At 36.9% G+C, this 24,063-nt stretch overlaps 2 protein-coding genes across 2 annotated transcripts; both read right to left on the bottom strand.

Moving 5' to 3' along the window:
* Positions 1–1,445: 1,445 nt before the first annotated feature.
* LOC127671284 (olfactory receptor 10P1-like) lies at positions 1,446–2,378 on the bottom strand. Its single transcript, XM_052166011.1, has one exon. The coding sequence runs from the start codon at positions 2,376–2,378 to the stop codon at positions 1,446–1,448; it is 933 nt and encodes a 310-aa protein (XP_052021971.1).
* A 19,146-nt stretch (positions 2,379–21,524) lies between these two features.
* On the bottom strand, positions 21,525–23,822 carry LOC127671228 (olfactory receptor 6C76-like). The gene is made up of 2 exons (XM_052165960.1): positions 22,909–23,822; positions 21,525–21,552 (listed from the first exon to the last, which is right to left on the bottom strand). Exons 1-2 carry the CDS (start codon positions 23,820–23,822, stop codon positions 21,525–21,527), a joined length of 942 nt encoding a protein of 313 aa, XP_052021920.1.
* Positions 23,823–24,063: the final 241 nt, after the last annotated feature.

The following is a 24,063-nucleotide window of genomic DNA, read 5'->3' as shown; positions in this document are numbered from 1 at the left end:
TCTTTATTTTAATGTCTTACTTTTAAATGTTATATTCTGTATGTGAAAGTATATATTTATCTGAATTTTCTTATTTTTCTTAACCTGATGATCCCCAGTTATATCCATTTTCCTGCAAATAGCATTATTTTATTCTTTGTGTTTAAGTAAAACTCCACTATGTATATATATATATATTTATATATATATATATCACATTTTATTTATATATTCACCCATCGATGTATACCTTAATTGATTCTTATCTACTATGGATAGTGTTATAATAAACACATGTACAGATATCTCTTTGGAATATGCTGACCTAATGACTTAGGTATAGACCAAAGAAGTGATGATTTACAATTTTGAAGTACAAAATATCATACAAAGAAGAGGCAAGATATTTTGGAGGAAGTTTTATATAAAATCATTAAAATATTTCTCCACTGTGTGTATTTTATTTTCCTTATAATTATGAAGGAAAAGAATGTACTGGATCTTAAAAGCTATTTCAGTTTTCCCTTAAGTGACATTCAAATATTAGCATTTTCCATATATAGTAAATAAAGAAATGCAAAATATAACTACAAGTTATTGAAAAAGGTTTATAATGGTTGTGGCATGATTAGGGTAATTAGATGCATTGAGGTAACAAATTTGAAGGGAGAATAATTGCGTTGAGAATTATATGATGAATGAAAATTTGCTAAATGGACATGATGGGTAAGATGTATATGGTTAAGTTTTGAAAGAATTGCTTTGGGGAAGACATAGAGATATAAGTAGACTTTCTGGGAATAGGAGACTCTGGAAATAAAATAAGAGATAGGTGAGCATACAGAGGATCCCTCTGGTTAAGTTATTCTTCCAGAGTGGAATGTCTATAAGGCAGAAGGGCTGTTGGAAGGATGTCTTGAAAACGGTTTCTCAAACCCAAGTTCTCATTATAGCCTAACCTGCCTTCCCTTCACGTATGTATCTTGGGAGGACGAATGATGTGACTAGTATCCTCAGACATTCTTCTTGAAGGGCTCAGCAGAGCAAATGTAACACAAAATAGATAAGTAGAAATAAATGTATCCAAAAGCTATTAACTCCTCTTTGGATTCTTGGGGTCTATTGGAGGTCAGTTTCATGACTTACATGGTTTTCTGGCTACTGATATGGCCAAAGCAGTCACCTTGCCCAGGATCCAGGACAATTTAGAGGATTTTTTCTTTCCCAAGTCAAGGATCTCTTCTATTCTGATGCTTCTTAGTAAACCCCACTTTGATAGTGAATCTGGGATATGCAATAAGACGTAAGACACAGGCCATCTATGTCTCAATTCTAGCACCTTCTACCAGGAGGATTTACTTACTTGAGGCTTCCTTATGTATCCTACTAGTTGGAAGTTTAATTTGAATACTTGAATGCTAGGAGCAGGAACAATGAATAAGAAAAACATCTCAGTTCCCTTAGGGTTAGAGAATCTGCCTTCTCATGTGTTTTAGGGCTCCTATCACCTCCTTGTTCCGGAGGGTATAGATAATGGGGTTGAGCATGGGTGTGACCACTGTGTAGAAGAGACTAAGGATGCGATCTGTGGTGACAGAAGAGCCTGCTCTGGGTCTGATATATGTGATGCTGGCCGTTCCAAAGAAGAGGGAGACTACAAGCAAGTGGGAGGAGCAGGTAGAGAAGACTTTGCTGCGGCTCTGGCTGGAAGCAATTGCCAGGATGGCTCCCAGGATGCGGGCATAAGAAGTAACTATCAGAGAGAAGGGGATCATGATAAAGACCACTGTGGCTGTCATTACAGAAATTTCACTCCTGTGCTTCCCAGCACTTGCTAGCCTCAGTACTGGCAGGATGTCACACAGGAAGTGTGGGATGATAGGGTGACTAGGGAAAGACAGAGTGAAGATGAGGGAAGAGTGAGTGGTAGCTGTGATGATGCCCATGATCCATGAGGTTCCCACCATGGCTACACAGGCCCGGTGGTTCATTAGGGTAGAGTAGTGCAGGGGCTGACAGATGGCTGCATAACGGTCATAGGCCATGGCTGTGAGCAGACAGCACTCTGAGATACCCAGGACAATGAAGAAGTACATCTGGGCTGCACAGCTCCCGAAGGAGATGGCCTGGGGATATGAAGAGGTCAAATCAGCCAGGACTCTGGGCACAATGTCTGTGGTGTAGAGTAGCTCCACCATGGAGAGATGGCGCAAGAAGAAGTACATGGGAGAGTGCAGCATGGGGCTGGTTTGGGTAAGAAAGATGATCAAGGAGTTTCCCAGCAAGGTTATCAGGTAGACCAGAAGTACCGACCAGAACAGTGGCTCCTGAAGGGCTCTGAGGTCAGAGAATCCCAGTAGAAGAAACTCAGGTGTTGTAGTTTGGTTTTCTTCAGCCATTACTCCAGGGTATAAGCTTTGCACAGCTAAGAAAGAGAAATCGTTTTGAAATAACCAATATTTCTGTAACACAGTAAAACTCTTTCCATAAGCCTCTTCTCAAATCAAGAGAGATGGTGTCTTTCATTTTCAAATGAGCCATGAATCCCAGATATTGAACTCATCTGGATTAATAATGAGGAAATAGTACGGCTGTGATTTGACCCAGGCCTTTTGACTATGCAAGTCTATCTGCCACTTTCCCTTTCTCCATCTCACCTTCCATATGGAGTACTTTAGATGGAGCAGTTGTGTCCTTTGTATTCAAGATACTGAAACTGAAACTCAAATGGCCAGACCAGGGTCAGGGCCAAGGTAGTATCTAATGATCACCACAATGTGCCTAGAATTAATATGCCCTATAATAATGTGAATATTTATTATAAATAGCATAGAGAGATCATAATTAGGATTTTGGTACCTGCCATGATTCCTTTCTTGCTCTTTTGTCTGGGTCCCTGTGGTCAGCTATTCGAGATGAACTGCCCCAGAATAATCTCTGAGTATTTTGTTGAAATTTCACTCACCATCCAAGTATCAGTTCACGTTCCATGACCACATTTGTATTCCCTATACTTAGAAATATTTATCCATGGCATTTCAGGATTAAAGGCAACACGTAGGGGTAAATGTTGCTATGGACAACACTAACATTTTATGTAAAACAACGTAGAAAGGTGTTGTTTGGTGCATTTGAACAGGAGTGATGACAAGGGACTCACTATGGGGTTCCCTTATCCCATATAGGATTCACGCAGTGCTTCCCAGTGTTAGCCTTTTGTGCCTAAAGGGAAAAATGTTAATTACAGTGTGTTTGGGCAACATGTAGTGGCTTGTTAAACTTCTAACTTCTCTTTTACTAGACTGTCCTCAACTATTTGAAGAACATATTTTTTAAGGAAAGCTTTCATTTTTATCCATCTTCTCATGAGATACATGCCACAGACTCTGAATATTTTAGTGTTGCTTCCAATGCAAGATGTCCCCCAAGCCATTTACTTATTAAGATTGAGCTAAAGCTCAAGTCTTTCTAAGTTCAGAGTCTGAAATTTCCAACTTCTTAGCCACTAATTTATCAAATGTCACAGAGGTTAATTAAACTAGGGCAGTACTTGAAACATATACCTTCCCTATACATATGTAAGATGAATTAAAGAATCCCAGTTGTATAGATGAGAACACATGAACAGAAAGATTAAATGACTTATTTAAAGTTAGGTGACTAGCTAGGAAAAGACAGCACATTGTGTTCTAGTTTCCAGAAGCTCAGGTCTTAAGATTTACTAGTCGTTCATTTTCTATGGCCATCTTCTACATGAGTTTAGTTTGCTTACCTACTTTCTTACTCAGGCAAGAGGCTGTAGTTTCTGTCATTGCTCATGTACCTAACCTTCATAGCACCCTTTTTCCTTTCACTATATATTTTGCTTAAAACTTACAATTTGAGATTTCTACATGATAGGAATTTTATGGTTTTTGATTTGTCTATACAAAAACCCCCAAGATTCAAACTACCCACCTAGGGTCACTGAGTAGGTGGCAGAGACAGGATTGTATATTTAAGCCAAGTACTTTGGAAAAGCGAATGAGTACATTTGAACAGGGGTATCCAGCCTCAGTGGCCACAGATCCTTCCAGTGCCCAAATCCACAGAGATAACGTAATAGATCCTCTTTTCAGAATTTTCAAGTGTTACTTTTTCAATTCAAATATTTTAAAATATTTGTAATAAAGAATTTTGATCACTTTTGGTGGATTTTTTTCCTTCATATAAATTTTTCTCAAGCCCTTGTTTCACAAAACACCTGTTACAGGCCTGTAACTGTAGCATCCACATTATCTTGTTTTCTTCCAATCACTTCAATGTTTTCTGTAGACATTTTTATCACAAAATCACATAGTGATCTAAATGGCCCTTAAAAAACCAAAATAAGAATAAAAGCATCTGTTCTTGTAGTACTCTATTGATTTTCTCTAATAACATTTAATAAACTCTCTGTGTATGTTTACAATTTAAACTGTTCCATTTTGTGAATATTATATCTGATACAAACAGTATCTTTGTATCTCTATTTACTTTTATTCACATATTTTTTCCTAGGGCAAATTTCCAAAACTTGGTGTATTAGTTGAGTATAGATTTTTTATTATGTCATGTTAAAATTTTTTTTAGTCTCCTAAATATTTGCTCCAAACAATTCCAGTCTGCTTTCCTGAGGAAAGCTGAGGAAATCTGTCTTCTCTTTTGTCACCTTTGCCACACTAGATTATTTCTTCACTCTTAATCTTGTGACTAAATTTTAACCTCAATATCTCATGTAAGAGGTGGGTACCAGGGTTTCTTCCAAATTCTTAGCTTTCTCTTTTCTACATCTCAGCTCCCTTCCTAATGCTCTCTTGACTGTTTATTGCCTCTTAGGCTTCTTTTATCTACCATTTGTCTGACATGGTCAGACAGTCTTCACAGAGATTCTGACATTGAAGCCACTTTTCAAAATTCAGAAGACCAGATGTGACAAAACATTACTATACTCTCAACCACAGAAGTGGGGATTTTTTTAAAAGAAGATGTTTATTTTGGTTCTGAAGAGGTTTTAAAATGCATTCTGTGAACTCACTAGCTTCCTGTCTGAGTTTTAAAGTTTTACTTATAATTTTGGTAAACACATAAAACTTAGCATGTAATGTTCATATTATATGGTAGGTGTAAGACAGCAAAGTAGAATGCAGGCATATTTGTCTGTAAATTCTGAGAAAGCATTAGGAAGTCCCTGAAAGATGTTGGTCATAAAAATGTAGAAGCTATGATTACCATCTGACAGGCAACATGGAGATTATTAAACCCACATGCAGGTCATTGTCATACCCTACAAAACACAAATATACTCAGCACATAATCATAACACATCACATGAAACATCCTCCCAACCAACAATAGTATATTTACTTACCTTACACCTGTAAGGTGTGCATGTCTGTTTGCATATATACATAGGCCTTTCTCTCTTATGTGCAATTTTACCTGGAAGAAATTTCCCCTTGTTCTATATATCCTTTCAAGACATTCTCCCTGCCAAACAAGTATTGTGGCATCTGAATCATACATCTGTAAAGAAAAGGATTCTTTTTTTTCTATGTTCAGGAACAATTATTGGTCCCCAAACACAGGGTTCTAAGATCCAAGTAAGGCCTGATCTGTCCTTTGCCTTCTCTGTGTCTGGTAGTGTCTAGCTTTATCAGACAAAAGCACAAAGTGTGTATTGCATTGTGTTGGTCCCTTACCCAGAATATGTAGAAATGGTCCCCCAGTCAGAGCAAGGGATGCTGGGCACAGGGGAGGCTACCCTTCCCTTCCTCCTCTTTAAAAGTATTTATCTCTGTAGTGTCTCCAACTAGTTTGAGTTTGGTATAGTACCTTCATTCCCAGGGGACCTCAGAGACTCTGAGCTATGGTGGTGCCATGGATGAGATAATTGTGTCTGTGTCTCCAATGTTGGCTATATCCATCCTCTTTTTTTTTTAAAGCATTTTCTAATGGTTACCCCTGTTCTTCCCTCTCCTGTTCCTTCTTATGTCATGGCTTTCTCTTTTGTGTTTACTTGGTAATTAATGACATGAAACTTTAGGGTCTCCTTGCCTCATATGTGGACTCTCCTCTGGGATATTTATTCCTGTGTATAAAATCTCCTTTTGAAATCACCAACCAGCCCCTCATTGTCTAACTGTGACTTTTGAATATTCATTTTATTTAATATGGTTAACACTTGTTGCCTGACTTTCACTTTCTTCAATGTATATGATTTCCACATAAAAGTCATTGGCCCTTGATTTGCATTATATATACAACTGAGTATTTTGACTTAGATGTTTTAGATGTATCCCAAAGTTACTCTGTCTCTAATGACTTTTATTTTCCTTCTATGATTTCTACCATGGAAGGGCACAATTTACACCCAATTGTTTAGACAAAATATGACTAATTGCTTTAATCAATGTCTTTCCTGGCATTGAACTACTTAGCAATTATTTTAGTTCTGCCTCAAAGGTCTTACAATGGATAGAGTCAGAGCTCTATCTGTACATGACTTTTCTTTTTAATTTTAAAAATATTTTTTGACTATTTTTGAAATCATAATATAATTAATTATATTTATCTATTCCCTTTCATACCTCCAAGGCTTCCTCTATATTCCTACCCCTCTCCTTGAAATTGTTGTTCTCTTTTTTTACTACTTGTTATTACATGCATACATGAATTTTAATTACTGAAGTCTCAATAAAAATTTTTGCTTATTTAAAAATACCTTGATTCCCCATCATAGGGGGATGCTAGAGGGGTGAGGTGGGAGTAGGGGTAGGTGGGTGGGGGAGCACCATCTTAGAGGTAAAAGGGAGGGTGAATGTGATAGGGGGTTGCAGAGGGGATCCTGGGAAGGGGTAGAACATTTGAAAAATAAATAAAAATAGTAACCAATAAAAAATATGAAGACCTTGGAATACCATGACTACTTTATTCCATAATTTTATTTTCACACATGTCCAATTCATGATCATATTTGCTTTATATTTGGGTGCTTAGTGCAGCTCTTTTGTACTGTAAGAAACAGAGGTTTTTCTTTATTTATAGTGATTATTTTAGGGTTAAAAGAGTAGTGCATGGATTGTTTTGGCATAAATTGGAATTTCTCATTTAATTCTATTCCAACTCATACTGCACATCTACTTTATCTCTTCTGGAGCTTAGAAAGTTAAATTTTACATTTTCCAAGCTGGCTCATAGCTCAGATTCTGCATATAACATGTCTCTGCCATATTGAATCTCCTGCAGCAATGATGGGAGGCAGAAGTGAGGCAGAGGCTTCTCTTGCTTATGCTCTTTCCCTCCATAAGTTTAGCTCTGATTTTCCTGGTGACACAGATGTCAGCCTGTGGGGTGAAAACACATGTTTTGGTACATATGATTTTCTAGGCATGTGTAAAGACAGCAGTGACATGGATTTGGAGATGGTAATTGGAACAGTGTCTCCCAATCTTTTATTAATATTTTTCTTTTCCATTTTGATATTTGTAATGGCTAGTTTTGTGTCAACTTGACGCAAGTTGAAGCTATCACAGAAAAAGAAGCTTCAGTTGAAGAAATGCCTCCATGAGACCCAGCTGTAAGGCATTTTCTCAGTGATCAAGGGAAGAGGGCTCCTTGTAGGTGGTGCCATCCCTGGGCTGGTATTCTTGGGTTCTATAAGAAAGCAAGCTGAGCAAGCCAGGGCAAGCAAGCCAGTAAGCAACATCCCTCCATGGCCTCTGCATCAGCTTCTGCTTTCTGACCTGGTTGAGTTCCAGTCCTGATTTCCTTTGGTGATGAACAGCAACATGGAAGTGTAAGCTGAATAAACCCTTTCCTCCCCAATTTGCTTCTTGGTTGTGACGTTTGGATAGGAATAGAAACCCTGATTAAGACAATATTATAATAGATTTAGATAATTTCCCCTGTCTCTTTCATCACCCAAACCTTCTCATATACTCTTCTTGCTCCCCTTTAAATCAAGATCATTTAAAAATTATAAACAAATATATTCCTGTATATAACTTCCTCACTTTGTATAATACTTGTTTTCAGGGATGACCACTGGATAATCAATTGGTGTGCTCTCCCATAGGGAAGACAATTGCTTTCATTCTCAGCACTCCTTATTTGCCTGCATTTGTGTGTGTGTGTGTGTGTGTGTGTGTGTGTGTGTGTGGGTGTGTATGGTTGAAACCTCATGATCTTACCATATCACTCTAACATGTTTATTGTTCTCTTTGTTCAAGTCATGTTTAGGCAGACATTTGGCGTGACTGTGGGTATAGATTCTGACATTACTAGGAGTCATAGTTTCTCAGCAAACTTCCTGATATTATGGTTCTTAACATTTTTCCATGTGTTCCATGAGCCTTAACATAGGAGTGTTTTGTAGATGTATCCATTGGTGCAGGGATGCACAATTATGCACTATGATTTATTGTAGTTTTGTGTAATGGTATCCATCTGTTGCACAAAGAAGTTTTTTTTTTTTTGATAAGGTGTGAGGACTGCTCTTATCTGTGGGTTTACAGAAAAATGTTTAGCTTGCTGTTACAGGTTATACTAGTTTAGTAAATCACGTTTGTAGGTATTCCTCAAAGATCCATGGTTACACTAGCTCTGAATAGTTTGCTATTGGTTTCCTCTTGTTGAGCAATCTTAAGTCCAATGAGAAGGCTGTTGGTTGCCACCAAGGTATGAGTACCACTCCTCCACCTTTAGGCTTTTTGTACCACGCTGGTAGTTGTGGTTTGTAGGCATCATAATAGGTGGGTAGGCCTAATGATTGCCTCTCACCTTTGGAATCTTACATGACACCTTTTGGTACCCTAAAATCTAGTCCTCAGGAAAGGGACTATATAAGAGGTCAGTTATATATGAGAGATCACTGGGCACCTCTCTGAAGGTGGCAGCTGTCTTCCACAAAGGAACTTAGACTTCTGCCTCTGTGGGGTAATCAAGGGCAAGAGCAGGAGCCTGCTATTTGTTGTTGTTGTTGTTGTTTTTTGGACAACTCTGACTAATGACTTGAAAGAAGACTTCTCATATCTAGTGTTGCAGGTTTTCTTAGGTGATCTTTGGCTCTTGAAGAGAGCATTATCAACTTAGATGAGAAAAATACATTAAATTATACAGGTATATTTAGACATTGAATTTTGAATGTTAATTTTCAATATATAATTAATAGTAGATAATTCTTATGAGCTTTCATGATGCTCTTACTGTTATTTTACCATCCTGTCTCATTCTTGTGTATTCATCTCCCTCATTATTCCCTAGGAAGAAAAACTACCTTTTTCAACTTCCCTGGTCAGACTACTTTTAACTTTCCTATGAACCTCTCTGTTGCTTCCCCACAACTTCTACCCTAGCAAAGGATCCTATTGGTTTCTACAGTTGCTCCAGGATATGTACTGACATCTGAAGATTTGGATATAGAGGTCTCCAATGAAAGAGGAGATGCAACATTTATCTTTCTGGTTCTGGTTTACCTCACTCAATATAATCTTTTGGATTCTACCCATTTACCTCCAATGTTCATAGTTTAATATTTATTTATAGCTGAATAGAATTTCAAAGTGAGGTGTGCCATAATTTCATCATATTTCATCAGACAAATGTAATTTAGGGTTTTCGAGCTATTGGATATATAGCAGCAATGAGCATGGCTGATCAAGTATCTGAGGAGTATGATGTTGAGTCCTTCATTACATATTTCAGAAGTAGTATAGCCATGCAATGTGACAGATGCATTTTTAGGTATGAGACGTTTGGTATATGCTAAGGAGTGATATAGTTGGGACCTAGGGGAGATTTATTTTTAGCTCTTTGAGAGTTATCCACATTGATTTTTAGATGGCTGCAGCAGTTTGCAACCCCACCAATAATAAGTAAGGGTTTTCTGTTTTCTACACTCACACCAGTATTTATTGTTGGCTGTTTTGTTGATCTGTGCCATTCTGAATGGAGTGAAATAAAATCTCAAAGTTGTTTTTCCCTTATTGCTGTGGTTAATGGGCACTTTTGAGACATTTTTTTTTAGTTATTTTTCTTCTTTTGAGTTCTTTATATATTCTGTGTATTAATTCTCTTTCTCATGTATAGTTGCTCTACTCTCTTAACCTTGGCAGTGTTGAAATGTTAGATGTCAAGCCTTCTCTGTAGTACTGGTGAGACTAGAGGCTTAGCTGAGAATGCATCCTTCTAGTCCTTCCTCTAATTTTGTGCTATAAGCACTTAATTTTATGAATTGAATACATTTATGTTTAAATTAGCCATGGAAGAACTTCTTTATTTACAACTGAATTTTGGCTGATCTATTGATATAATGTTTTGTACTAAAAATGCTATCAAGGTGGAATATTAGGTTCTACCATTAGAAGACTTTGGGTTTAAAAATGTTGAGAGCCAGGTATCATTGGCAGTTGTAGAAGCTGATAGCCTTTAATGTTAGTAATTAGAGAGCATGCTTTTGCTGGCTTTTGTTTTTGTTTTTGTTTTTGCTTTTGTTTTTTTCGAGACAGGGTTTCTCTGTGAAGCCCTGGCTGTTCTGGAACTCACTCTGTAGACCAGGCTGGCCTCAAACTCAGAAATCTGCCTGCCTCTGCCTCCAAAGTGCTGGGATTAAAAGCATGTGCCACCACTGCCCAGCCTTTTGGTGGCTTATTAGCGCAGTGTTATAGAAATAAGGAATTCAACAACAGTGTCTTGAGCTGCTGCTCATTTCTGCTCTGAAAAGATTGAAGAAAGAAACAGTTAGGATTTAGGAGGTTTGGATTTTCAGATTTATGTCTAATATATAAAACTGGCTTTTCAATGGTCCCATAGCAAATTCAGCTTTTGGGTTGTCCAGGCATCAGTGCAGAAATTCTTCTACTGGATTTTATATCTATATAGGGATCTGAAAGCAGTGGGGTAGCTGTGGCTGAATTGGTATTTTGAGCCTGTGGAAATTTCCCAGCCACATGAGAATTGCAGAAGGGAAAAGTATTTATAATAAATCTGTACCTTTAAAAGACAACTATTGCATTTTTAAGAAGCAGATCTATGTTTGCTACCAAACATGACCGCTACTAAACCTAACTATGAATCAGTAGATGACATGTAATCTGAGCTCATGTTCATGACCTAAGTGTTATATGATTAATACAACTGCATAGCTGACAATGATAGCTGAAGTAGTTGGGTCACAAGTTTGAATCCAAACTGGACTACATATTGAGTTAAAGACCAGTTCAGGCTACACAGCAAAACCCAGCTTCAAGGAAAATAATCTGGACAGACATTCTCAGAAGTATGCTGTATTTGTTTGAAAGAAGAGATATATACAATATGATCCTTGAAAACGTTCGAAAGTTACAAGGACATTCTTTCAATAAGTAGCCTTTACTGTCTGTGAGCACATTCCTGTGATGGTTAATGTTCTTTCCTCTTTTGACTTTACACCTGGATAATGGATGAAGAAATTTTTATATAACCGACTATTGTCTGATTGTATCCACAATACTGTGCAGTGCTACCTAAAATTTTCACACCCATGGATTAGTGCTTATTGTACTAGTATGTACTCTGCATTCTACCAGATCATAAAGGTGAATATAAACTCAGCTATCAGATCTACAACCTGCCTGAAAAATACTGGTGAAATAGCAGCATAAAGTGGTGGGAGTAACCACTCACTACCTGAATGTAATTGAACCCCACGCCTTGAGATGGAACCCAGGCTTGACACTGCCCAGGTGGTCAAGAACATGATGCTGCATAGAATTAGAGGAAAACCAAATGCTGCTGTTCTGTTAAAGGAACATATCAGAATGACTCCTAATGACATTCTGCTATACACAGATCAGTGTCTTGCTCAGTTATCAGAGTCTGTTCCTTCTACATTATGTGGGAACAAATACAGAGACCCAGAATTGGACAATGTAGAGACTGAGAGGTCTTGGAATACTCACCGTTAAATGAGCTATCCTATCAAATCCCTCCTCTCAGGTTCAGAGGACTATGTATTAAAGGAGGCAGAAAGATTATAAGAGTCAATGGCAGTGAAAGACATAGAAAACAAGTCTTTCAAGATACAACATTACTGATGCACATATTAACTTGCAGAGACTTGGCATTATGTACAGATCTATTCCAGATGGGATCCTAGAGGTGAGGGGGAGAAGCAGGATTAAGCCTTATCTGTAACCCAGAAATAATCTCTTATTGATAACTGTCTGAAAAGGAAAAAAATAGATTCCTCCAATGGAGGCTCACTACATTTGTATATGTTATATACAAATAACATATAAGGGCAAGCTCTATGCCCAGCAGTGGGTGGTCAATACAAAACAAACTCAATGTTATTTTTGGAGTCTTTTTTCCTCATAATGCTTTTTCTGAACAACTTTCTTTCTCTCTCTCTCTCTCTCTCTCTCTCTCTCTCTCTCTCTCTCTCTCTCTCTCTCTCTCTCTCTCTCTCCATGTTTGCTTTATTGTATTCTTCTTTTTATAACATTATTTTACTAGTAGATGCCTGTTTAATTTTTATGAAAATAGATTCTTCTCTTATATAATACATTGTGATCAGTTTTTTTTCTCCTTCTACTCTTCCCAGTTCCTCTATACTTTTCTTCTCCTCCTAGATCCACTCCCCTTTGGTTTCTTCCTCAGAAAAGAGGAGATGTCCAAGAGATGCAAGCCAAATAAGACAAAAAACAATACAAATAAGACCAGGCAGAAGTCCTTATATCACAGCTGAGTAAAGTAAACCAATAGGAAAAAATCTTAGGAGCAGGCAAAAGAGTCATAGATACCAGAGATACTTCAGTTCCTACTGTTAAGAGTTCCACCAAACATCAAGCTAATATGCAGAAAACCTGGTGAATACTCATGCAGACCCTAGATTTGCAACTTCAGTCTCTGTGAGCCCCTGTAAGCCCTGCTTAGTTGATTTAGTGGACATATTTTGGTGACCTCCATCCCCTCTGTCTACTAAATCCCCCTCTTTCCGCATGGTTTCTTGATCTGTGAGGGACAGGTAATGAGATACTACAGAAAGAAAGTATGTGGATTGGGATGGGTTGAAAAATGGGGACACTCTGGGAGGAGTTGTGGGAGGAGAAACTGCAATCAGAACATACTGTATGAAAAAACTCAATTCAATTTCAATTAAGAAAAGAAAAAATACAAACAAACAAAAAACAAAACAAAACAAAAAACAAAAGAATAAATGAAAGAAAGAAAAAAAGATCTGGCCTGAGAAGCAGTGTTAAAGAGAATACCATCTTTTTTGGTCTTATTTTTTATTAGATATTTTCTTTCTTTACATTTCAAATGTTATACCCTTTCCTGGATTCCCCTCTGAAAACATCCTATCCCATATCCCCTCCCTGGCTCACCAACCCACCCACTCCATCTTCTCTGTCCTGGCATTCCTCTGTACTGGGGTATCTAGCCTTCTCCCTTTGGTGTCCAACAAGCCATCCTCTGCTACATATGCTGGAGCCATGGGTCCCTCCATGTGTACTATTTGTTTGGTGGTTTAGTCCCTGGGAGCTCTGGGGGGTGGTACTGGGTGGTTCATATTGTTGTTCCTCCCATGGGGCTGTAAGCTTCTTCAGTTCCTTGGTCCTTTCTCTAGCTCCTTCATCGAGAACCTTGTGTTCACCAATGGTTGACTGAGAGCATCCACCTCTGCATTTGTCAGGTACTGGTAGAGCCTCTCAGGAGACAGCTCTATCAGGCTACTGTCAGCAAGTACTTGTTGGCATCCACAATAGTGTCTGGGTTTGGTGACTGTATATGGCATGGATCCCCAGGTCAGGCAGTCTCTGGATGGTCTTTCCTTCAGTCTCTGCTCCACACTTTGTCTCTGTATCTCCTCCCATAGGCATTTTTGTTGCCTCTACTAAGAAGGACCAAAGTATTCATACTTTGGCTTTCCTTCTTCTTGAGCTCCGTTTGGTCTTTTATAAAGAATTTGATGGCTTTGCTCAGAGTTGGCTTTGTCTGGCAGAGACGGCTTGGGGCTCACTGATCCATGAATGTTTGGTAGGATGTAGAGAAGGCTAATATTTATTGTCAATAAGCCTCGATTTGGAAATAGAAGATACATATGGAAATATTCAAGTGTCTTTTCATAGAAATTTAACTGAGTAAGGACTATCCACACCAAATGTGGGCAGTATAATCCCATAGGTCTGTTTCCAGACTGGACAAAAAGGGAAAAGTTAGTAGAGAATCTTTTTGAAAGTAGGTTGGAATTAGTGACTAAATGATAAAAACAGAACATGATAGGACATCTGGTGTTTGGTTATGAAAAGAATTGATTCATCTTGGGTTCTTTCTAGTTCTATTTTAAAATCTATGCTTTTTTTCGAGATTATAGTATAATTACATAATTTCCCTTCCTCTTCTTCCCTCCAATACTTCCCTTGTACCTTCTTTCTTTCTTTCAAATCAATGGTCCCGTTCTCTTTGTTTATTTTGCATTTTCATTTCTGTTTTATGATTTATGCAACTACTAGAATAAGTATCTTCTTTGGTTTTATTTTGGGGAAGAATTAATTTTGAGAGCTCATTCTCAAGTACTTCTCAAAAAGGCAAAGCAGTATGCATATCAAACCATATATAAAAATATAATCAATATTAATTAAAGTTGACAACTATCTCATTTATGGCTTTTTGAGAAGAGGCAAGAACAATGTAGAATCATCTATTACACTAAAAATAATTAGAAGTAAAAGTAATTACAATAAATAAATGAAATTTAAAAAGGGACTAGAAGAAAAAGACTGGAAAAAGAAGAATATAAAAGAATATAAGGAGAGAAAAATCCTCTTGTGGGATATGAGTATTTGTAAGAAAAAAGTAGAAAAAGGTAAGAAAAGAAATTTTTTTTTCTGGCTTTTTTTTTTTTATTCGATATAATTTATTTACATTTCAAATGATTTCCCCTTTTCTAGCCCCCCCACTCCCCGAAAGTCCCGCAAGCCCCCTTCTCTTCCCCTGTCCTCCCACCCACCCCTTCCCACTTCCCCGTTCTGGTTTTGCTGAATACTGTTTCACTGAGTCTTTTCAGAACCAGGGGCCACTCCTCCTTTCTTCTTGTACCTCATTTGATGTGTGGATTATGTTTTGGGTATTCCATTTTTTTAGGTTAATATCCACTTATTAGTGAGTGCATACCATGATTCACCTTTTGAGTCTGGGTTACCTCACTTAGTATGATATTCTCTAGCTCCATCCATTTGCCTAAGAATTTCATGAATTCATTGTTTCTAATGGCTGAATAGTATTCCATTGTGTAGATATACCACATTTTTTGAAAAGAAATTTTTAAAAATTCTAAAAGCATTGCAAAAACAAAGAGACAGTCATGCTAAAATAAGTAAAACAGTAAGAAAAATTATTAAAACACCAACAATCCCCATCCCCAACCCAAAAGAATAGTTCCCCCCTCTAATATTAAAATCTTTCAGAGAGACAGAGTAGAGCACTGCAACTTGGCTCTTTTATTACCCTTTCCTTTTATTAGCATTCAGGCTTATGGTAAACCTAGGTTTGTCAAATTTGTCTGTTTTAGATGCATTCACTTTAAAAGCTACCTCTATGTGTATGCCAGTCACCATTTTCTGTGTCGTCTCTAGGCTAAGCAGACTCTTATAGAGTTGTGCACTGTGGAGTGGTTAGCATCCATTCCATGGAGTAGTCTTAGAACATTAAGAGTGAGGGAGACAGACAGAGAGCTGAGATCTGCCCTGGAGCAGGTAAATAAATGGAAACTGGAGCTCCCCCTGCTGTTCTTGTGCTCAGATCTACCCAGTAATGAACCACTCTGCACTAGGGAGGCTATAGAAATGAAATGACATACTAGATATGGGCTCACAGATTTCTGTGCCAGAAGTCAACTACACATGGCAGGATGTAACTCCTAGAGTTCTAGAGTCACTTGGTCACAATCTCAGGACTTTCAGTCTTTGCCATTATTTACAGGTAATGGGGTCCAGAGAGCAGGGCCACTGGCTACCTCACTCCTCAAAATTTGAGTCTCTGCTGCTTTAATCTCTCAGAATGTCAGTGTCTGAACTTCCCCTGTCCACTGTTGCCTCTCATAAATGTCTCCCACCCAGTGATTGAGGAAGGGTCCCTGGGATTACTGCCCTTGTGATTATCTTAAGTCTTCAGAGCATCCTTATTCAAGGTGGCACCTGCAATAGCCCACCTAGACATGAAAGGTGACAAAATGAATTTCCTCTGAATTACAGGCTTGTCACTCAGGAGAAGTTTCTGTTGTAGTGAATCCACTCTCTCTCTGAACTTAATATTTGCGAAGACTGGATTTGTTTTATATATCTCTTAAAGCAAGTGCCATTTGTTTTATACAAATATTTACAATCTCAGAATGCTTGATATGTGTGAAAAAATGAACATATGAGATTATATATAAAAAAATCATAGGCATAAAATATTTTTAAGTTGATTGAAAGTTGAATTATAAACATTTTTCTGATAAAATTGAAGATCTAAATGGGAAATATTTCTGATAAAATTCAAGAAATATATAGAAAATCACATTAAACCTACCATTTTATCTGTAATTTTTCATGATAATCTTCAATTTTAACATGTTATGCTATATTTTTCTACAATTTTATCAGAAATATTTTCCATGTAAGTCTTCAATTCTATCATAAAATGTTTCCACTTCCTTTATCAATTAATTTAGCAAAGTTTTTTATGTTTACCATTTTACTCTTTAATTTTCCGTGAAAAGTCAATTTTAATGTTGTTTTTCTATATATTTCTTCAATTTTATTAGAAATATTCTCCATGTCAATCTTCAACTTTATCATAAAATGTTTTTACTTCCTTTTTCAATAAAAAAGAAAAATCAAGAAGTCTACAAAATACATTTGCATATACAAAAATAAACTTTAAAGGAGCTTTAAATGTATGTGAAATGTTAGAACAGACTACTCAATTTAAATTGCTCTTATTCCTTCTACATACTATACTTTTTTCTTTTATTACATATTAGGTTATTTCTTTTTCTATTATGGCTGTTTAATGTGGTATCGTGTCCCTAGAAGCAAGCTCTAAAAGTTTATGGATCTTGGTGTTCTTATCCCCACTATGTCGAATGGATTTCTATCTATTTATGACATATATGTGATTTCAACCACATATTATATAGAAGGATCGGTGCATGTGTGATTACCACAGTTTTGGTGAAGCTGTTAAGTATCTGATTGGCATGCTGGCTCCTTAAGAAGTAAATGAAGAGACTTGGCAGGAGGGCCACAGAGCTACACTTTATTTTGCAGATGCTTTTACATATATAAAAATGCAACTATAGGTAAGAATATCACAGTCATGTGAAAGGATCAATTGGAGAAGGCCTTCTTTGTTTGCTCTGCAGAGGGCATCTTCAGAATTGTTCTAAGGATGAGTGTGTAGGAGGGAATCACTATGGCCAAAGTTACTGTAAGAGTAAATATTGCTAAGAAAAATGCCATCAGCTCTCAAATCTTTGTATCTGAACGAGCAATTTGCAGCATGGAAGACAAGACTTGGGTCAAGTGTTGGTGCACGTTACAGTAACAGAATTTCACCTAGAGGCAGGTGATCACTGGGGGAAAATCAATAAGAAAAGCAGTTGACCAGGAGGCAATTGTATGATGATCATACACTTTATTGCTATTATAACTATGTATTTGACTTGCAAGCTTGTAGCCAAAGTTGTTAGAGCTGGAAATAATCAAACTGTATTTTATAAATTCAATCATATTTTAGTCTCACTTTGAAAGTTGTCTGTCATATATTTTTGATGACACCATATGGAAATTATTACTTTTGAGTTCTAAAGATTTCTTTTAGTGCTAGTAATGAAAAATATAGTCTCTCATGAGGCTGGTGGCATATATTTTGAACTATGCTATGTCCAATTGAGAACTATCTAGGTTGAAACACTGAGACAAGAATTGACAAAATATATCTTTGGCATAATAAAACAAGTTCAGTTCTTGATTTAGAAAACTAAGTACCAGTGTAGATGGAACTACATAGATACTCAGCTTCATCTTTTTCCAGGAATATGTATTTTGTAGATTATCTGTAATAAAGTAAATTTTCTGTTTCAGGTGAGAAATATTATTTACTTTTATTCCTTTTATCAGGCTGTCACTTTTATAAGTTACTTATGAAAATTAAAGAATTTTAAGGTTCTTTCTTTTTATAATTTATCTTTCTAATTTAAACATCAATTAGTAATGACGGAAAAATGAGTTATTGTACTTGCAAAATTTTTGTTGTATTATTTAAATACTGTGTATATTGTGACTTTTCTGATATTGATTAGTTGACAAGCTTTCCAAAAGTCTCCTTAAAAGCCTCTGACACATTCTGCCTGATTTGGAATATAATTTGAGAGGAATCTATGAAAGGGAAACAGCTTACACATCCCCAGAGATTGAAAAACATGTGCATGTGTGACTAATTAATTTTGGCAACCCTCTACTCTAGCTCCCTTGGGAGACATTCTGTATTGTGGGAATGTAGAATGCCATCTGTGACATTAGGCTTCCGATGGAGCGAAGAAAAAGCTTGATAATGGACAGATTGCTGAGAAATTGCCCTCTCAATTACTACTTTTACAGAAAAGACATTCACTTTGATCCATACTATATGTGACAATGAAGAAAGTATTTCAGGGTGGATGGGAAGAGCCTTAGGAAAGACCATGAGTTCTAATTGAGTGAATTTGAGCAGGAGTAAAGACTTCTCAAAATAAATCCAGTATAGATGAGGATTTAGAGAGGGTATAAGAAGTTTGACTGCTTATTTCACAGTATTTAATTATCATGATACACTCCAGGTTTCCAGCAAACGCAAGCCTCCAAATCATGGGAATGCAGCCTGTGCTTCATGCTTTGCAATAATAATCAAAGATTAAAACAGTACTTAATAGTTGGATAACAGGAGTGTTTAAGGACCTGAAGTGATAGTTTCAGGCACATGAATCACCTGAGATGCAGGAAGCCATCTTACACATGTATTATAAGTAACAGAATCCTGAAATTTGGGCAGTGGATACACCATTAACCTTAAATCATGTTTTTCTTTTTTTATAAGTATATATTATTTGTCCAAAAAAATGAACCCTGATATGTCATTTGCATACAGGCATATAATGTGATTTGATCACTTTAATTTATTATCCTCTTTTAAAAATATTTTTATTTTCTATATTCTTTGTTTACATTCCAAATGATTTCCCCTTTCCTGGATCCCCCCTCCCCATATGTCCCATAAACCTTCTTCTCTCCATCCCTTCTCCAATCACCTCCCTCCTTTTTCTTTGTCCTTATATTCCCCTCCAATGCTAGATCAATCCTTTCCAGGATCAGGACCCTCTCCATACTTCTTCATGGGAGTCATTTGTTATGCGATTTGTGCCTTGGGTATTCAGGGCTTCTGGGCTAATTAATATCCACTTATCAAAGATTGCATTTCATGTGTATTCTTTTGTGACTGGATTACCTCACTTAGGATGATATTTTCCAGGTCAAAACCATTTGCCTAAAAATTTTGTGAATTCATTGTTCTAATTGCTGAGTAGTATTGCATTGTGTAAATATACCACATTTTCTGTATCCATTCCTCCTTTGAGGGGCATCTGGGTTCTTTCCATCTTCTGGCTATTATAAATAAGGCTGCTATGAACATAATGGAGCATGTGTCTTTATTGCATGCCGGTGAATCCTTTGGGTATATGCCCAAGAGAGGTATAGCAGGGTCCTCTGGAAATTTCATGTCCAGTTTTCTGAGGAACAGCCAGACTGATTTCCAAAGTGGTTGTACCATCTTACAGCCCTACCAGCAGTGGAGGAGTGTTCCTCTTTCTCCACATCCTTGCCAACACCTGCTGTCTCCTGAGTTTTTGACCTTAGCCATTCTGACTGGTGTAAGGTGAAATCTCAGGGTTGTTTTGATTTGCATTTCCCTAATGACTGATGATGTTGAGCACTTCTTAAGGTGCCTCTCGGCCATCCGAATTTCTTCAGGTGAAAATTCTTTGTTTAGATCTGTACCCCATTTTTAATAGGGTTATTTGGTTCCCTGGGGTCTAACTTCTTGAGTTCTTTGTATATATTGGATATTAACCCTCTATCAGATGTAGGGTTGGTGAATATCCTTTCCCATTTGATGGTTGCTGTTTTGTCCTTTTAACAGTGTCCTTTGTCTTACAGAAACTTTGTAATTTTATGAGGTGCCATTTGTCAATTCTTGATCTTAGCGCATAAGCTATTGGTGATCTGTTCAGGAACTTTTCCCCTGTGCCCATGTCCTCTAGGGTCTTCCCCAGTTTCTTTTCTATTAGTTTCAGTGTGTCTGGTTTTACATGGAGGTCCTTAATCCACTTGGACTGAAGTTTAGTACATGGAGATAAGAACGGATCAATTCGCATTCTTCTGCATGCTGACCTCCAATTGAACCAGCACCATTTGTTGAAAAGGCTATCTCTTTTCCACTGGATGTTTTTGGCTCCTTAGTCGAAGATCAAGTGACCATAGGTGTGTGGGTTCATTTCTGGGTCTTCAATTCTATTCCATTGGTTCACTTGTCTGTCACTGTGCCAATACCATGCAGTTTTTAATACTATTGCTCTGTAGTATTGCTTTAAGTCAGGGATACTGATTCCCTCAGAATTTCTTTTGTTGTTGAGAATAGTTTTAGCTATCCTGGATTTTTTGTTATTCCAGATGAATTTGAGAATTGCTTTTTCTAACTCTCTGAAGAACTGAGTTTGGATTTTGATGGGGATTGCATTGAATCTGTAGATTGCTTTTGGCAAGATTAACTATATTAATCCTGCCGATCCATGAGCATGGCAGATTTTTCCATTTTCTGAGGTCTTTTATCTCCTTTTCTCTCCACTGTCCCTATCCCCTTTCCAAATAGTCCTTCTACTTTCAAGAGTCAGCTAAAACAAAACAAAACCAGAATTTCTATATGAGAGGAAACACGGGATTCCTGTCTTTCTGAACCTGACTCATTTCACTTAATTTGAGGACACCCAGTTCTATCATTTTTTTTCTGAAAATATTTTAATAATTATTTTTGGCTAAATAATATTTTGTCATGTACATAATGCAATATTTTTCTTTATTTATCTGTTGAAGAACTTCTAGGCTGTTTCTGTCACTTTGCAAATGTCAGTAGTCCACAGATATACTGGGATCTCTGTTGCATTATAATTTGGGTTCTTTCAGGTGAGTAACCAGGGATTGTATATTTGAATCCTATATTAGCTCAGATTTCAGTGGTTTTTGAAAGTTCATATTAATTTTATAGTAGCAGAACTAATTTACATCCCCATGAAATATATATGAATTCTTCCTCTCATATCTCTGCCTCCATTTGCTGCTTTTCATTTTCTGGATGCCAGCCTTTTATTTTTATTAAATTAAGATGAATCCTAAAGAAAGTAAATTCAATTGAAGCTCTAAGAAAATGTTCACTTGGAGAACATGATGTCCACTTTGCCTATTATCAGATTAAATATTTTTACTTGGGAAAAACAGTGTAATACTAGATCAGTGGATTCAATGGATCAGTTCCCAAACTGAACAAACCATTAAGTGAGAAAAAATAATAGGGCTGTGGTTGTGTGTGTGTGTGTGTGTGTGTGTGTGTGTGTGTGTGAAATAGAGTAGCTCTATTATGTAGCCCTGGCAGTCCTGGAAGTCACTGTGTAGATAGAACAGTCTGGTCTCCAACTGACAGAGATCTACCTGCTTTGCTCTAATTTTATAAAAGATCCAGAAACAAGCCAATGAGGAAAAGCAGCTAAATTTTTACTATGAAAATAGTTGTGGGTCTCTTACTTTATTGCACTTCAATTGACATTTAATACGTCTCTCCAGGTAACTACCTGGATTTATACTTATTTTCACTTACTGATTATTAGCATAACCTTTTACGTTAATTTTCTGTAGTTTACCTTGGAAACTTATGCATACAAGTAATGTTATACAGACTGAGCAGATTGGTTTTAGACACACACATATGTACACAGTCTCTTAACAACCTTTTTTGTATGGTGCATATCAGTGTAAAGAGCAAACATTCTTAGCTCCACATACTCCAAAGTTTACAAAAATTTCAATACTCGAAAAAATATTAAACAATAGAAATATTGTAAAACAAATTATTGTAAGTATGTCACAAAATTTGAGAACTCTCTGGGACATAGAACAACTCTTTCTTTCACTGACAGAGAAATCCATAGATCAGGAAACAAATGATTGAAGTGTTTTTCCAAGGAAACTTTAGGTGAGCTCAAAGTTAAGCATTAACAAATCAACAAAAAGTATTCAGTATACTTAATGCTCAGGGTTTAGGACTCTAATGGAAGTAACAGTATTTTTGAGAGCAACTTTTAGAAATTGACACTTAAAAACCACTAATTTCCATGCATTATGATAATAAAGGACAGAACACACAACAAACACATAATACAGATACATTGTACTGCACAGGCCACTATTAATATGAGCAGACCTTAGGAAATAGAGCAAGAAGTAGCTGCACAGTAAAGGTAGGGGACCTTGGCTCATGGAAGAATTCAATTTAAAAGTGCCAATACAGTAGAAAATAAATTTTCAGAATTGCTTGTTGCTCTTTGATTAGCTTCTGCTTGTTACACCGTGGATAAATATTTTAAAAATAAATTCATTCTTTTAAAATGTCATTCTCATTTTGGTGGCATCAAATCAGTTACACTCAGAAAACTTTAACTGAAGTAGAAATATGAAAATATTCAGCTAAGTTGAATATAGCAGTGGATGGGAAATGTAATAACACACACATTGCATTAATGTTCGTTATAAAAAATGGAGCAGTGAATTTCTTTACCATTAAATCTTATTTGAAATACATTTTTTGATCAAGGTCTTAAAGGATTCCTTTACTTGTTTGTTTCTAAGGGAGTAAATAAAAGGATTCAGCATCGGAGCAACAGAGGTATTGAGCACTGCTATACCCTTAGTCAACGCCACTCCTTCCTTTGCTGAAGTTTTGACATACATGAATATACAGCTTCCATAGGAAATGGACACAACAATCATGTGTGAGGAACAGGTAGAGAAGGCCTTTTTCCTTTGCTCAGCAGAGGGGATTCTTAGAATTGTCCTGAGGATGAAGGAATAGGACAGAATCACTAATGTTAAGGTTACCATGAGAGTGAATACTGCTAGGAAAAATGCTAAGAGCTCCAGGAAGGCTGTGTCTGTGCAAGAGATGAGCAGCATGGGGGAGGAGTCACAGGTGAAATGGTCAATGATGTTGGAGTCACAGAAATCCAGTTGAAGCCCCATGATCACAGGTGGAAAGATGATGAGAAATCCAGCCAGCCAACAGCTAACTATGAGCTGCATGCACACCCTGCTGTTCATGATTGTGGCGTAATGCAAGGGCTTACAGATAGCCACATAGCGATCATAGGACATAGCAGTCAGAAGGAAAAATTCAGTTGACCCCAGGAGTATGAAGAAGAACACCTGAGCCATGCAAGAGTTATAGGAGATGGTCATATCCCCTGTCACAATGCTCACAAGGAACCGAGGAATGGAAACTGTGGTAAATGAGATTTCTAGGAATGAGAAATTTCGAAGGAAGAAGTACATGGGTGTCTTGAGGTGAGAATCTATCAGAGTGAGGGTAATAATGGTCAGATTTCCAGTAATGCTCAAAATATAAGTGAGAAATAAAAATATAAAAATCAAGATGTTTAGCTTTGGGTCATTTGTTAATCCCAAAAGAATAAATTCACTCACAGATGTTCGATTTTTCATTTCTTCCTGTGTTCTGCCAAGTCTGCAATTGTGAAATGAATTAGAGAGTCAGGATAAGTTTGAATTATATTTTTGGTTTATGTGTTTGTTTCTTCACACCATACACAATTTGTAACAATATACCAACTGAACCATTAACTTATTCACCAAATTATAATGTTTTAAAAGTGAACATTAACTGTCACGAAACAATTATGCATTTGGCGATTGCCTTGAATCTACAGATAATTAGTATCATGAC

The sequence above is a fragment of the Apodemus sylvaticus genome, chromosome 20 (genome assembly GCF_947179515.1).
Source record: "Apodemus sylvaticus chromosome 20, mApoSyl1.1, whole genome shotgun sequence".
Taxonomy (NCBI): Eukaryota; Metazoa; Chordata; class Mammalia; order Rodentia; family Muridae; genus Apodemus; species Apodemus sylvaticus.
Note: the sequence above shows the minus strand (reverse complement) of the source record. Positions and strands in the feature narration are given on the sequence as shown.

What these genes read in the sequence shown, in the direction of transcription:
- LOC127671284 (XM_052166011.1), bottom strand. Translation starts at nt 2,378, where the DNA reads ATGGCTGAAGAAAACCAAACTACAACACCTGAGTTTCTTCTACTGGGA.
- LOC127671228 (XM_052165960.1), bottom strand. Translation starts at nt 23,822, where the DNA reads ATGAAAAATCGAACATCTGTGAGTGAATTTATTCTTTTGGGATTAACA. An exon ending in TTTAAGACCTTGATCAAAAA is followed by an intron (nt 21,553 to 22,908) that starts ATGTATTTCAAA and finishes ATCTAGTATTAC; the next exon opens with ACTGTTTTTCCCAAGTAAAA.